Source organism: Lemur catta, chromosome 12 (genome assembly GCF_020740605.2).
Source record: "Lemur catta isolate mLemCat1 chromosome 12, mLemCat1.pri, whole genome shotgun sequence".
In the NCBI taxonomy this organism is placed as follows: domain Eukaryota; kingdom Metazoa; phylum Chordata; class Mammalia; order Primates; family Lemuridae; genus Lemur; species Lemur catta.
The window spans coordinates 6533804-6550694 of record NC_059139.1 but is presented as its reverse complement, the minus strand read 5'-3'; the positions used below and the strand labels follow the sequence as shown (position 1 = coordinate 6550694).

The following is a 16891-nucleotide window of genomic DNA, read 5'->3' as shown; positions in this document are numbered from 1 at the left end:
CTCCTTACACTGAAAACTGATAATTAAAAGGAAAAAATTAAGCATCTGTCCTGTGTCACCTGGGCAAACAAGTTCAGGTTAACTGAATAGTCCTAGCTGATAAGCATTTCTTCTTCCTCTTTACAGAAAAGCCAGCTAATAACTGTAAAAAAGACAATTTAAAAATTATCATTTTGCCATACCTAATAAAATAAATGATTCAGGCAAGGATCATCAAGGGCTAATAAAATCACTGGATGGAAGGTTGATGGGACACTGTGTATTTCCACAGCACTAAAAATATCATAGCCCCCTAGATTACTTTCTGATGGTAAAGTGAAAAATGAAATCTATGATAGAGGCTCAGTTTATCAACTGAATCCACTGATAAAACTGGATAATCCAACATCATATACCTCCTCGTATGTCGTATCAAGAGGCAAAGTGACCAGTGAAGAATCTGTCCCAAACATTGAAGCTGAATGTAATCAGGCCCTTAGATCGGACTTCCAGTTTACAGGAAACACGGGAGACAAAGGATGAAAGCAGAGGACGTTCAAAAAAGCAGTCGGACAGATGTAGAACATGACACACTATCAAGAACAGTTAATCTCATCTTGACAACAATCGATGGCAATACAGGGTGGGGGTTGGGGGAAAAGAAAAGAGTATTCTAGATTTAAAAAAAACTTAAGATTAACAACTAAAAGTAATATGTGGACCTTTTCTGGATATTCAATCAAACGATTCATATGCAAAATGGCATCTAAGAGGGCAGCCTAGGAATTTTAAATATGATGGATTATTAGGAAATATTAAAGAAATTCTGATAATTTTATAAGGTACAATAATGATATTATAATTAAGAAAATATCTTTCAAATTTGCATAGTAAGAATTTTTGTAGTCTCTTTTGCTCAAATTTTTCTGGCCAAATTTTACTTTATTCTTAGTAATACAATTTAATTATCTTTTCTTTATGGCAGAAATTATTAAATCGCATAGATTATTAGGTAGGGAAAGGGGTAACTCCATCATTAAGACAAAAGTTAGAGTGAACCTATTATGGATATGGCCTCTAAACTTTTCTGACTACTCCACAGGTAGAAATTTTTTTGAACATGTATTCTCAAAATATTTAAATTTATTCATAAACCATATACATATATTCTTTTACTAACTAACATTATGTGTATCATAAAGAACAAGAAATTTAAAGGGGTAAGAAAATACTTCATGTAGAATTTTGCCTATTTTGTTCTCATACCCCCTTCTGAGGATGACTCAACTTAGGCCCCTGGGAGAGGGCAAAATTTTCAAGTTTTAACTCTATTTACAAATGTAATTATTATCCTTAAACACCAGTTGCAACAATTAATTTCCATCACATTACACAGCAACTACTAGAAAGGCATCCTGAAATTAAGATCAGTTTCTCAGGATCATTCCCTTCTACTGGGAGACTGGAGCTTTGTAAGGCTACATTTCTGCAAAGTACATGACCAAAAGAGCCAAAAAATGCTGTAACAAACTACCAGTAGAGCAATGCATGCACAAAAGAGACATGAGTGTGCTTAATCCCAATGACTAAAAGAAAAAGTATATTCCTAAAGGAAGAGAACTTGTTTCATTTCAAAAGATCCTAACTATATAATGTGCATAAATTAATTAAGATAAAGTTTTTTTCATAGTACAAGCCTAGGAGGTTGGATTAGAAATAAATTTACTTAGATAAGATTTGGTTTCTATAAATGAAAGTTATTTGTATAATTCATGATTTAAAGGTAACCTGTTTCTCCAAAGATTAATTTAGCATTAAGCTTTTCTGCAAGAGTAAATTCTATAGATAATTTTTTCTCTCAAAAAAAACTTGGTCAAGATAAAAATAGTTTCACAGTCTCCATATGAATTACTTTACATAATGAAAAATAAATGCAGAATAATATAGACACTCCCACATGCAAAGGGAAACAAAGAATGAGCTTTCTATTAAATCTGCAACATCCTAAGTATCTACTAAAAATTAAGAATCAATGTAAGTTTTTCAAAATATTCTGTTGCAACAAGATACATGTAATTTTCTTGTGTTTCGTGTAAATTTCTTTTGTTCTTTTATAGATAATATACAGAAATCACTTTTTTTGTCTCATCCTCAATCCAAATATCCCAAGCCTATCTGACCATATGGTTCCCTGTTAAGGACAACTACTTTCTGTAGTCCTAACAGAGAGCAAATAACTTGGAGTTTGGTGGAAGAAGCCTTGAGAAATCTTTACCCCTTCTCTTCAGCAGAGCTGAGTGTAACTCACAGGCACTAAAGAAGGAATTTCTCAAAGATCACCTCTATACAGAGATATGTTATATGTTGCCTGAGGTCTCTGAGACACAAAACATAGCACACCTAACAATAACCCTATTCTGTTAGACTCCACCTCCTCTCCCCTGAGAAAGGCAGGAATGGAATTCTAAGGCCTTGGTTTACTTCATTAGTTTCCCTTATCTTTACCCTATAGCACAAAAACCTCTGTCAACCCGTCTCCACAAACCATGCCTTCCATTCCCTAATTACTTCCAGTGGGAGGGACTATGGAGTAATGTCAGAGAATTCTCAGAGCTGCACTTGGAAAAGTGTTTGGAAGTAATTTTGCATGTGCTGGAATCTGGTTCTAAGGGGAGTTCACACTTGGGGAAGATTTACTATCTCCATACAAGCCTACATCCATCTCTGGTCACAAGCCAGGGTCTCTGGAAGGTCACGGTCAGGAATTTGACCACAGAAAACAAGATCTACCATAGGGAAGAGCACACAGATAATCAGCACAAAATTAATTGTGGAGGTGGGATACTGTATATTCTCAAGTTAGTCTAAAACCACATTTTACAAAAAGAGATGGAAATGCCCAAAAGAAGCAGAAACAGGTAAGTAATTGCAGTCAGGGTTGTTCAGGAGATTATCTGTATGTCTGGGGTCTTCCTATATAGGATTCCTACCAACAACTATTTTCATATATTCCTTAATACTCCTATACTAAAACAAAACAAAAAAACCTGTAACAAGGCTCCTAGAAAACTTCAACCATAATACTATAAAAAATAAAGGCACAAACACAACTTACCAAAAATAAGAATGAACAGTGTATTTAAAGACACCACCCAGAAGACATGCTCCTAAAGGAAAAAAGCATTAATAAAGCATATTCAATTAATATTTGACAAATGTTTAATTGAACTACCTCACTTATTTAGCCATAGCTAAATACTGAAAAGAGCTAAGACTGAAATTTTCTCTCTACAATTTTGAGATGTCAATCCAGAATTTATATGCAACTTTCATTTTTCATTAGATAGCTCATAAAACTAAGCCTACTAAAACTCAAAGTTCATAAAATTACATGTAGGAAAAAACAATCAAATAAATTTATAAGCATTTCCTTTTTAGAAATTCATAATCTACCACAAACTACATAGATTTTCATAAATGACTACCAGATTTCATTAAAATCACATGATACTGAAAAATTCCAGATGGAAAAAATTGAAAGCCACATTAATTATAAACAACATACTAAATAGAGACTACACTGTGCTTGTCTTTCAATATCCATTCTGCTTTCATGACTTCTGCACGGTCACTACTGCTTGGCTGCCTCCCCTTTGGAAAACTCTAGCTTGATCTCCTCTAGTCCCTCCTCTCCCAATGGTGCCCTGGCTTTCTTTGTTCCTGTCGCACCTGGCCATCTTATCCACTCCCACAGTTCTATAGTCACCTTGAAGATAACGGCTATCCATCTATTCCTCTAGCCATGTCAGAGACACTTGAGCCATGCGCCATGGTGACACTCAGCAGACTTTTCAAGCCCACTCATCTGGACCTGCCACCTTCCCCAACCATCAAGTTAAATGATCCTTCCGAGGATCTTTTTAGAAGGATTTCTCTGGTCAGGTCCCCTTATCTTACACAAATCGAATTGGCAAGAAGGGTGACTAGTTTGTCTAAAAGAAATGACTGCCACAGTCCCACTCACCCTACTGGCTCAATTTTTTCTGCTTCTCTGCCTTCAGGGCTCCAAAAACTCTCCCTATCCCCAACATCTTTTATGCCTCTACCTCTAAGTTATCTTCTCTAAAAATTTCCTGCTGAAATACTCCCACCCTCTGCTAAGAAAGACCTGACCAAGCCTTCTTCTATGCCCTTCTTATGTCCTATATATACTTTTGGTCATCAAATCTCTAACACTTACCTCTAAAGTTCCTTGTTTACATGTTCATTTATCTCTACTAAACTCTTTTTTTCTTTTTTGAGACAGAGTCTCGCTCTGTTACCCGGGCTAGAGTGAGTGCTGTGGCCTCAGCCTACCTCACAGCAACCTCAAACTCCTGGGCTTAAGCAATCCTTCTGCCTCAGCCTCCCAAGTAGCTGGGACTACAGACATGCGCCACCATGCCCGGCTAATTTTTTTCTACATATATATTTTAGTAGGCCAGATAATTTCTTTGTTTTTTTTTTTTTTTTTTTTTAGTAGAGACAGGGTCTCGCTCTTGCTCAGGCTGGTCTCGAACTCCTGACCTTGAGCAATCCACCCGCCTTGGCCTCCCAGAGTGCTAGGATTACAGGCATGAGCCACTGCATCTGGCCTCTACTAAACTCTTATATAAAGTATCTTTGAGAATAGGGACCCTATTTCATTCATTACTGAATCTCCCAGTAACTATCACAATAGCTGGCACGAAATACACATTAAATATCTTTCACTGAAGTAATGAAGTCTTCCTGCAAACGGTTTTTCCAACAATTCAAATTGGTTTGAGTCTACACCACTGCCTCAATAACCTCTGTCATTCTTTCATGAGGACTCGATGAAGGGACAAAAATGCCTTTCTTCACTGACTGTGATCAAACTTAAAAGCTCATTAATATATTTCCACTAAATGGTGGAATTACACCAGCTATGTTTCTTAAAATCTACACACTGCTAACTTCAACACCCTCTTCTAGCTCCCATCTAGAGCCAGCTGAGGAAAAGGTCAACACTGACTACGCAAAGGAGACAGAAATTATTTGGGTCTTTGACGACATTGTTGGGCCTTTGGATGAAGCACTCCTTGAACCCATTCTTCCTTGGGACTTACTGTTATGTTATTGTTTCAATCAGCAGAGGTTCTGCTACCTGTAGCCAAAGTCAACTTGATACCCTCACCTATTTAAAATTCCCAAATGGCACATGATTTTATAGTACAGGACCTAAAAACATCGTTTCTCCTTTAAAGAACTGCTCCTCACTTTAGAGTTGTAATCTTTACTAATAAGGCAGAGTGCCTAGGTAGAGATGAGTGGTGCTGTGTGAACAGCAGAAGCCTAAGATCAGCCTGGGGCTATCACTGTGAAAATATGCAAAACTGCTTTGCTTTCCCTGGTACAGGCATTAAACACTGCAAGATGGAATTTTAAAAGACGCAAGTTCTTTTTAACTACCATTAACTTTGGATTTCATTTTCTTTTCTAAAAATCAAATATTTTATGATAATTCAAAATAGTATTTCCTTTATGGTTTTCCAATATTTTCAATAAACAAAATATACTTTCTTCAACATATGAAGTAATCAAAAGCCAATGGGCATTTTGACCTTTAGTATAAAAACACAGCACATGCTGTAAATCTGAAGTTACTAAGTTACTAAGATAAATAACTAACCCACAATTCTGTTATTAAAAAGAATTAGTTTTACTTACCAGAAAAACCAGTGATCCATCAAGTCCTAGCATCTAAAATAAACAAGTAATAATAATGTGCATTAATCCAGGATGCAACAGGATTTTCTATTCTAATTTTCCTTTCAACATCTTTAAACAGTCTTCACCCACTACTTTCCAATACTACCTATCATTTTCAGAGTAAAAAATTTACTGTTTATGAGAATATTTTGTCTCCTTTTATTCTAAGTCATGATTATACAGTCTAAAGAAATTCCATCTTGGGTTTAATTCTTGTATAAGATATAGAGGCAGTCAAGATTTCATGACAGAACTGTATTATTTTGTCAACTGAAGCATGAAAATACTACTTAAATTTAAATTGTTCCTTCATTATTCAGAAGTCCACAATTTCAGGTGAAACATTCCTTAAATGGAGTAAGGTTCATATCAAAAGGCCAGAAGATAAAAAAACAGCCATCAGTGTCATAAAATTTTCACCACAAACAGCATATCACTTCATTTTCTCGAGAAATTAAAATTCTGATAACTGTTTTCATCAAATGTAACTACAAATTTAGTTCATACATCTAAATATGCCCAACTTTAAAATACATTTTAGGATTAAAACACCAGGATGCCTGATAGAAAAATGTTTTACTTACTCTTTCCCATGTAAGCTCTTCTGCAGCTCGGTCCCATTCTAAAGCATTCCAGTTCATGTCATCTGGAAATATAATTGCAGTTTAAAGATTACTGATGGTACTTGAACTAAAAATAATAAAATACACTCTTTTAACTTAGTACTTAGTAAGCTGTTGTTGAGAAGCTAAACCACATTTAAAATTTTTCCATACTGAGTATTTACTTGTTAAACAATGAATAAGACTACATAACATACATATAAATAAATATAGATGATCCTAGATCACCTAAATATAGAATAAGATGATCCTAGATGGAGATAAGTACTAAAAAGGAAATAAAACAGGGTTATATGAAAGAGAGGAATTCAGTAGTTCTGAGTTAGGAATGAATCTGGCAGATTTAAGAAAAGTAAGCAAGCCAGCGGAGTAGAACTTTCTGAATGACAATTAAGGAAAGGCAGAAAGGGATCAGATCATACAAGAGGAATGTGGAGTTTGGCTCTTATTTTATTCTTCAGTATAATGGAAAAACCACTGAAAGATTTAAAGGCAAAAGAATAGGGACTGGGCGCTGTGGCTCATGCCTGTAATTCCAACACTTTGGGAGGCAGAGGCAGCAGGATCACTTGAGGCCAGCAGTTCAAGACCAGCCTGGGGAACAAAGCAAGACCTCTCTCTACAAAAAATAAAATTAAAAAAATTAGCTGGGCATGGTGGCACACACTTATAGCCCTAGCTACTCGGGAGGCCAAAGCAGGAAGATCACCTGAGCCCAAGAATTTAAGGCTGCAGTAAGCTATGATTGTGCCACTGCACTCCAGCCTGGGTGACAGAGCAAGACCCTTTCTCAAACAAACAAACAAATAAATAAAATAGAGACCAGACAGTAACAAATACTATGCTGGGCAAGAACAGGAGGAAGACCTGTTAGGAATTGCTGCATTAGATCAAGAGAGAGAAATAACAGCAAGCACTAGGGTAGCAGCAGGCTACACTCTCGGAGCCTCTGACCTCTCCCTGCAAAGGTCACTTACTCTCACTACACAAGTCACTTCTCATCCTTCAGGTCTCAGCTCAAATATCACTTACTCTGTACTACCTGGGGAAATCTTATATAAAACAGGCCTCTCCCCATCTTCAAAGCAACCTGCACAACACTTATCACAATTATGTATTTCCTATTTCTTCACTAGACCAGAAACTCCTTGAATGCAGGGACCTGGTGTTTTGTTCACAACTATGTAATATATGCCCAGTGTATAGCAGTGTGCCTAGCATAAGAAGATACTCAAGTATCAGCCATCTCAAGTGGACCCAGAAACAGTGCAGTGCTTGAAACAAAAACTCTGTGGTGGGAAGAAATAATGAGAGACAGTAAGTGACTAACAGGCGACTGGCAGATCAGTCTTGACTCTTATTTTACATTCTGGAGTTTACACTGCTAGAAAATGAGAAATTGGTTTCTTTAGGTGTTCCTGGTCTGCTGTGCATACTTTAAGAATTTTTTATTTTAAAAGTTGTAGCAACTTAATGGAAATGGAATGAGAGAAGCAAACGAGTAAGACAAATATGTACCAAATTCCTTTTTTAAAAAAGGTAGGTTCTATTTCCAACATGAAAAAAAATTTTCTTCCTATCCATCCTATTAAAAATGTCCCATGTAAAGGAGGGTTTTAAAACACAAAATGTATCCTGCTTTATGGAAAAAAACGTATTTATGCATATGTATATCCATAAATGCCAGTTTGCCAAAATAAAGTAAAAAGAGGTTAGAAATAGAACTTCAAAACATTAAAATTTGAGAACTCCAATCTTTTTCGCCAACGCAAGTCGAGAACAGAGTCATAGTCCTAAAGAAAGAGTTAGGACACACAAGCAGCCATACCCTGGGCCCCGTTATTAGCGTCTGCGGCATCTTCCACGCCAGCATCATCTTCCTCCTCATTGTCCTCCTCCTCCTCTTCTGCCTGATCATCCTGCGCATCGGGGTTTTCCCCTACCACTGCATTCTCAGCTGGTGGGTTAGCAGGCTGATCGGCAGCAACATTTTCTGCACCATTTCCTCCTGCTGGAGCCTAAAATGACAGAAGAGCCCAGAAATTTAGGTAACTTGTCTGTTTTATCCTATTTCAAAGTCGCATTCTCCCTGCTAAAAAAAAAACCTAGCAAACAAGAATCCCACTAAAAATTTTTTAAAAACCATATACACATACCTTTCAAAGACATCTCTTCTAAATGTATCTGATTTCTGATCAACATAGTATATAAGAGCATAAACTCACTTCACAGTGAATATTCAGTATAATTTAGTGATTAACATTTCACAAAACACTATAGAAGGTGAAAATTAGAAATCTGGCTATCTTGAATACATCATTCTGTAATCCTTTTTTACAAGATATTTCTTATCCTTATTGACTGCCTCGGGGATAAAAATATATATTCTTTTTAAATTTATATACATACATAATTATAACTTAATTCTCTGCATCAGCTAAACACTTGAGGAACTTTTTAATTTCTGCTCAGTAGATAAGACTGTGCATATGGACTTGATCAGTTGCCAAATGCATCCTCCTCTGGCTCTTCCTAAGTTCTGCTACCTACCAAATGCAAAGACACAGTTGTAGTTAATTGTTAATAGCTAAGTTAAAACACTTGATTCCCAATGGAGTTAATGAGGAGAAGAGCTGCATTAAATGCTTCAGAATATGAGGTACAATGATAAAAGCATTAATACTAGATAAAAACAATGTCAATTTTTATAGTCCATGGTCTACGTATGCTTTTCAAAGAAGCTGCACTCTGCAGAGAAAAAGAAATGGCAAAATTTGCTTAAATTCATCTACACACTGACAAAAGCAGAAGGTCCTAAAAAGAAAAATTAAGTTGTTAATCATTTTAACTATTTTATAGGCCATTTTTTCATAATAAAATTTTATAAAGTATAAACTGTTTTCATATACAAGTAGCTAATCTGTGACAATTTCAGCCCCATAATTTCTCAGTACGATACTAAAAATTACTTATCATACCCTCCTCTTCTTAATACCTCTTGCATCTTAGATGCCCTTGCTTACACTGCCCCTGCATCTAAGCATGTCATCACTCATAAAGAAAAAATAAAACTGCACAAGATTGTTATCAACAGAGCTCCAATGTTTCTACTTTTGGTAATGCTCCTACTTGGCAAGAAAGGCAAGGCATTTTACATATGAAGAAACTGATAAACAAAGAGGTGGGGTAGCCTCCTTAATAGTTTATACAGCATATCAGAAACATATCCAGGAATTTCATATCTTAACTTCCAGGCCCCAGTTAAGCAGTTAACCCAGGCAAAGAGAATGAAAGAGCATTTTAGCATATGCCCTAATACGGCTCCCAATCTAGCTAAAAAATTAAGACACAAATTCACAATAGCATTCTTTTGATTTTTTACATCTCTGTTAATATTCACCCAAACCTTTCCACTGTTCTACTTTGTAATAGCAAAAGAATATTTAAGAGGACATAGGAATCAAAGGTTTGAATCTTAGAGGGAAACAATAATTTTCATGTACTACCCAAGTAAAATCAATTGTGAAGGTGATGAATTACCTCATTTTGGTGGTGACCAGCAGCATTGAAGGGTGGAGCAGCATGCTCCAACCAAATTGGTGCTCCCCCATGGACTATCTGCTCTCGCAACCACACCAGGCTGATGAATGCACACAGTGTGCATGTCACCACGAAACAACCCTGCAAACAATCCGCCAACAAATTTTCCCTATTTAAAAAAAAAAATACATATAATTATTCCAAAGAACACTTAAAATTAGGAAATCAAAGGTAAGAACATTTCCTTTCACATTAAAACCTCAGGAAAAAACAACCTCGGTAAGGTAAATCATAATTTTGGGGGTAAAACTCAGTTTCTCCAAAAGAATTATCTATAATGATGGCAAAATTCTATCTTACAAGCTCACCAATATATGAATTTATGCATTTGTATTATGTACATGTTTATATTATACTGGGCATAAAACAACATCAAACCTATTAACATAGAGAAATGAGCTAGCAAAAAAAAAGACAAAAGCAGCCAAATGCTTGACAAAGGAAAAGCAATAAGTTTATGTAATTTACTAAAGGTAAACAACTCTGTCCAGACCTTACTAAAAATTTCTTTATCCTTATTTTGCAGACAAGTTTAAAAACTTGCTTAGCTGATACCTGAGCCCACACAAATTAACATAATCATCAAATCAGAAAAGCAGAGAAGCTCCTCCAGATGGTCCTAATGACAACACAAAGAAATGAAGGCTGAGAGATACTCAGTGTGCCATGTCTAAGACAAGGAAGTTTATAATACATTTCACAGAAATTTTTCACTTACAAAACAAATCAAATTTTGATGCTAACTGCAAATATGCCAAAAATATATTAGTTTCTCAACAAATCCACAGAGGCCAGGTATAGTTCCTTTAGTAATCACACAAGAAAATACATGGAATGTTATAATAGTGAAGACCCCCTAGTCCTTTTCCTTTCTAAAGAGGCTTATCCTTCCCTAGTCCATGTCTATGATTTCAGAATAATTCAAGGATAACTCAGTTATCTTGGTAGCCTTTAGAAAATCCATTATTTTAATGGAATGACTTTCTTCTTCCATGAAAAACCTGAGGAAGGGTTAATTTGGTAGATCTCAGCCTAGTAGCTCCAAACTGCAAACTGGTATGGCCTGTAAGAAGATATTATTGTATGAAATATATCCTAAATCAAAAGGGGAATTCTAAGTACCCCCTTACTAAGGAACCCTCCAGACCATTACATTTTGATGAGCTGAGACTAAAATTCCCCTCTCTACTCCTTCCTTGCCATCAGCAATAAGAATAACTGCTCATTGCAGATTTTAAATGATGACAAACTCAGCCTGGCACGGTGGCTCATGCCTGTAATCCTAACACTTTGGGAGGCTGAAGCAGGATGGTTGCTTGAGCTCAGGAGTTTGAGACCAGCCTCAGCCAAGAGCGAGACCCCGTCTCCACTGAAAAATAGAGAAATTAGCTGGGCATCGTGGCGCATGCCTGTAGTCTCAGCTACTCAGGAGGCTGAGGCAGGAGGATCACTTGAGCCCAGGAGTTGGAGGTTGCAGTGAGCTATAATGATGCCACTGCATTCTACCTGGCGCAACAGACCAAGACTCTATCTTCTTCTTCTTCTTCTTTTTTTTTGAAGACAAACTCTAGAGTTCTTTTCCCCAAACCTTCAGTCTTATCAGGTTTTGTTAACTGTCTAGACTGGAGGTGATGTTGCCCAAGCTCCAGAGCCCAAAAGAGAACATTCAAGCTTCCACTCTTGCCCTTTTGGAATGCTGCCCTGACGGCACCAAGTAAAGAAGCCCTCAGTAGTCTTCTGAAAGATGACAGGCCATGTGGAGGAGAAACCGGACACCTCAGCTAAAACCATCTTAGACCATTAAGTTCCAGTAAAACATCTTAGTGTCCTACGCAAACCTAACAGATGAACGGCTCGGCTAAGCCCAGCCAAAATTTCTGACCCCCAGAATTAAAAGCAAATTAAATGTTGTTTTACGCCACTAAGTTTTGGGACATTCTGTTTTACACCCATAGATAATTGATATGGTATACCTAGATATGATCCCAATTACTAAGCTATAGAACTTAGCAACTGCTAAGACATTAAGGAAACTTAAAGTAAAATTACCCCCCAAAAAAGTATTCTATAGCAAATATAAAACATTATTCAGAAAAAAAGTAGTTGAGTTATAACTGCTTTCAGAAAAACTGACTCAATTTTTAGAATTGTAAAAGGCAGCATTGATTACAAAACCAAGCCATGTGTACAATCTCTTTTCACTATTCCCACTGGGCCTCCCGTGTTTCTCTGGTGTCAATAAATAGTCTTAATGAAGGCAATTCAGGTGGCCCACAAACCAATCAGGTCAGAGAGAAAAGGCAAGCCACATGACATAATATTAAATTAAGATATAGTAAAACAACTACAGTAAGCAAGCTTTTAACAGCTATATTCTAATAGCCACGAGAAACATTTACAAAATAAATTTCAGTTCAACTGTATGTGTTAAAAATACATTTAAATGAACTCTCAACATATGAACACAATACAGTAGTATATGTCTCAAGTTGCACAGTAGCCCATTTAACATGTCATCCCACCATTACAAAACCATCCTTCAAAACAGGTACATTGTAAAAGAAATGTCACTTACATTTATCAGTTACTTCTACTATAGCTATAAATAGGATAACAGACATAAATTATTATCCTTAGAATAGAAAAAAATTTTTTGAATTATAACAAAAATATGAAGAAAAAAACCAAGCATTATCTACTTTGTGCAATCTTCACTGTCACACAGGTTCAATACTCACGTGGACAGCATGTCTAGCGGCAGTGTCAGTAGTGAGCTCACGGAGCCAGTAAACAAGCACTTGTAGATGCGGCCTATTGAAAAACAGAAAATCTAAAGTAAAAATCTCCAAAATTATAATATGGAGAATTTTTTTTTTAATTTAGAAGTCCAGAATTCATTAACTCTGCTTGTGGAAACACAGTTTCAGCTCTGGAGGCAGACATCTTTTTTTTAGGATAGTATGTGCTACAATGCCACCAATGGCTACCTGACAATCAATTTTTAAAAAGCATAGATTCATATCCTCGAATCAGAATATCTTATTCTAAATTCTTAGAATATCTTATCCCTAAATTCTGGCCACTGAGGAAAAAGATGAAGTATGGGTGAATGCACTGCCACCCCCTTATCCTCTTAGTCAGAAAAGGCAGAATGGTTTTTAGTTAGAAAGGCAGAATTCTAGACGGACTGAGGTAACAGGCCACAGATTTTAAAATGGGGCACAAGAGTAAAAAGCAGAGATTTCCTTTCAAACCAGTAGTTGTGTATTAGTTTAAGCATTCCCTGAAGCCTTGTATTAGAAATTTTCAGTGACTTCAATGGCTATTTTCAAAAGCCAAGTCAAAATGAAAAGGTAGGTCAGGAGTGCTGCCTCATGCCTGTAATCCCAGCACTTTGGAAGACGAAGGCAGGAAGATCGTTGAAGCTAGGAGTATGAGACCAGCCTGGGCAAAATAGTGAGACCCCTGTCTCTACACGTGGTAAAAAACAGAAAGGTAGAAAAAGATTTTCTGTAATAGAAATTACTACTTATGTGTATAAAATACTCAAAGAATGCATGTAACAAAGTAAAACTGACAACAAACCAAATGTCTGTAGATAGGTAAATAGGTTCATAAACATTAGGCCTCCTTATCATAGAGTGCTTTGCATCCATTAAAATAATAAGGTGGCAGAACATGCAATTACATAGAAAGGCAGCCAAGGTACACTGCTAAGTTAAACATAAAAGTTACAGAATATGTGTTGTGTGATGTAATTTAAACTATGTTTGTGTGCATATATATTATATATAAACAAATTGGAACAGAAATCAAGCTAATTGTGTTACTTAAATTCTCTAAGTCCTTATTTATTTTTGACTATTTGATCTCCTGATTTCACAGAGGCATGTTAGTCTTCCACTATGACTGTGAATGCTTTACATATAGTTGAAAGCTCTGTTTTCTGATGTATAAACATTCTTTAATTTTGTTTTGTCAGTGAACTATGACTTTTATTAATATGAAATATAACACTTTGTCCTATATAATGCTTTCCATTTTGACTATTGTTTCTGCTTTTTGTTGGCATTTGCTAACAAAATTATTTTTCTATCTATTTAGGATTAACTTGTGCTGCTCTGTATTTATCTCTTTTAGTTGAACAGTTTTATGTGTACACAAACTGTGAGGCTCTAACTTGTAGTAGAGAAATCTAAACCCTTATAATTACAGATGTATTTACTTTCATCTTTTATTCTTTTTCTCCCAGCCCTCTGCCTTTCCTTCCTTTCTTTCCTGCCTTTGGTTGAACTTTCCAAATTTTATTTGCTGTTTCTTTCTCCCACTCCCTAGGATGAAAACTGATCATCTTATTTCTATTCTTCTAACAGTTACCCTTAAGTTTTGTTACATTTTTTTTTTAAAGAGATAGGATCTCACTGTGTTGTCCAGGCTGTAGTGCAGTGGCATGATCATAGCTCAGTGCAGCTCCAAACTCCAAGGCTCAAGTCATCTTCCCACTCAGTCTCCCAAGTGCATGTTGAGTAGCTGGAACTACAGACACACACCACTATGACCGGCTAATTTTTCTTATTTTTTGTAGAAATGGGGTCTCTATGTTGCCCAGGCTGGTCTCAAACTTTTGGCCTCAGGTGATTCTCTTGCCTCAGCCCCCAAAAGTTCTGAGATTACAGGCATGAGCCACTGTGCCCAGCCAAGTTTTGTTACATTTTTATTGAGGTGCATTTTATATAAATCTTAAGTGTACAGCTGGGTAAATTCTTCTTATGTTTATGTCCAGGTAACTACCACCCAGATGAAGATGTTCAATGCTTCCCCTCGAGCCCCTTCCCAGTCAATAGCCTCTGCAAAAAGTAATCACTATTCTGATCTCTACCATTATAAAAGCATTTGACCTGTTTTTAAATTTCACATATGTGCAATCATACAATCCATACTCTTTTGCGTCTGGCTTCTTTTTCTCAAAGAAGCAAAATTTATCCATGTTACTCCATGTCACAAGAGTCAGCTCTTTTTTTCACTGCTATGTAGTATTCCACTGTATGAATAAACCACAATGTATCCATTCTACCATTAAGAGACATTTGACTGGTTCTCCTTTTTAACTACTAAAGCTATTGTGATCATTCTTTTAAGCATGTCCTTTAGTAGACAGAAAGCCCTCATTCCTGTAAGCTAAATTCCCAGGAATGAAAGTGCTAGATCATAAGCTATTTGTAGTATTTAGCATTAGTAGATACCGCTAGTTTTCCAAAGTGATCATAACATACACAGTACCCTCCCTCAATGTATGCATGTTCCAGATACTCTACATCCTAAGCAACATTTGGCACTGTCTTTTTAATTTTAACCATTTTTCTTGTGCATTTCCCTGATGAGTAATAATGCTGAGCGTTTTTTCACGTGTTTATTGGCTATAGTCATCCCTTGGTATCTGCAGGGAATTGGTTGCAGAATCACTCTCAGATACCAAAATCTATGGGTGCTCGAGTTCTGCAGTCAGCACTGCATAACCTCTAGATATGGGAGGGCCTACTATATTTAGGTATCTTCTTTCCAGAAACACCTGTTCAGATCTTTTGCCCACTTTCCTATTGGGTTGTCTTGCTTTTTTCTCACTGATTTATATACTCTAGATACAAGTCCTTTGTTGGATCTGTGTATTGCAAATTATCTTCTCTCACTCTGTGGGTTGCCTGTCATTCTTAAAAGTGTCTGAGGATGAACAGAAGTTCTTAATTTTAATTAAATCCAATTCATCAATATTTTCTTATATTATCCTCCTATATTTGTTTTTAGAAGTTTCTTTTTGTTTTAACTTTTGCATTCAGGCTTTTAATTCGTTTCAAATTAATTTTTGTGTCAGGTTGAAGTAATGATTGTTCATTTTTTTCCATATGGCCATTCAGTTGATGCTATACCATTTACTGAAAAGACCATCTTTCCCCCACTGAACTGTGGTGGCACCTTTGTTGTTAATCGGGTAACAATGCAGGTGTGGGTCTAGTTCTCAACTCTGGCTACCCCTACATTTTTAATGCATAGCTACTCTCTATTTTTCTGTCTATATCTAGAACTTATAATCTCCCCACAAATAAGACAAACAAAAAGCTTTCATTTCTATCCTTCCCTCATAATTTCTCCCATTTTAAGATCATGTGGAATTTTAGTTCCAGGCTATTAAGAACTACTAATTACTATAGAATTAACAATAACTGAGACTTAGCTACAAAAGCATTTGTTGACTGTTGCAGTGGCTCATGCCTGTAATCCTGGCACTCTGGGAGGCAAAGGTGGGCAGATTGCTTGAGGTCAGGAGTTCTAGACCAGCCTATGCAAGAGTGAAACCCCCATCTCTACAAAAAATAGAAAACTTAGCCAGGCGTGGTGGTGCATGCCTATAGTCCCAGTTACTCAGGAGGCTGAGGCAGGAGGATCACTTGAGCCCAGGAGATTGAGGTTGCAGTGAGTTAGGATAACACCACTGCACTCTAGCCAGGGCAACAGGGTAAAACTCTGCCTTAAAAAAAAAAAGAAGCACTTGTTTCTTATCTTTGATTCTCATATCTTTCTCTCTCTGATTCCTTGCTCATTTAGTGAAGTATATTCTCAAACAACTTTTTCATAAGAAGTTTAAGGTGGTAAACTTTCCAACCCCTTACAGCTATTGAACCATCTACATATTGTTCTTCCATCTGAGAAGAATTTGCAGGAAGAGAATTTTAGGCTCAAAACCACGTCAAATTTCCACTGTCTTCTAGCATTCAATGTTGCTAATTTTAAGTCTGATGCCAGTCTGATTTTCTTTACTTTGAAGGATAATCTCGAAGCATACCATCTCTATACCTCTATAACCATCACCATTCTACCCAGATCAGGAAAACTTGACAATGTGTCTAGTTCATGATTCTTTT

General features: G+C 36.4%; 1 protein-coding gene across 1 annotated transcript in view; it reads right to left on the bottom strand.

Moving 5' to 3' along the window:
* The window catches only part of MARCHF6 (membrane associated ring-CH-type finger 6), a 75307-nt gene that overhangs the window by 37614 nt on the left and 20802 nt on the right, over positions 1-16891 (bottom strand). The window contains exons 5-10 of the mRNA XM_045566320.1: positions 12713-12785; positions 9915-10083; positions 8203-8392; positions 6336-6397; positions 5710-5742; positions 3095-3146 (exon numbers count right to left, since the gene is read on the bottom strand). Of these exons, the coding sequence (XP_045422276.1) occupies positions 3095-3146; positions 5710-5742; positions 6336-6397; positions 8203-8392; positions 9915-10083; positions 12713-12785 (579 nt within the window). The remainder of the gene's footprint in view (positions 1-3094; positions 3147-5709; positions 5743-6335; positions 6398-8202; positions 8393-9914; positions 10084-12712; positions 12786-16891) is intronic.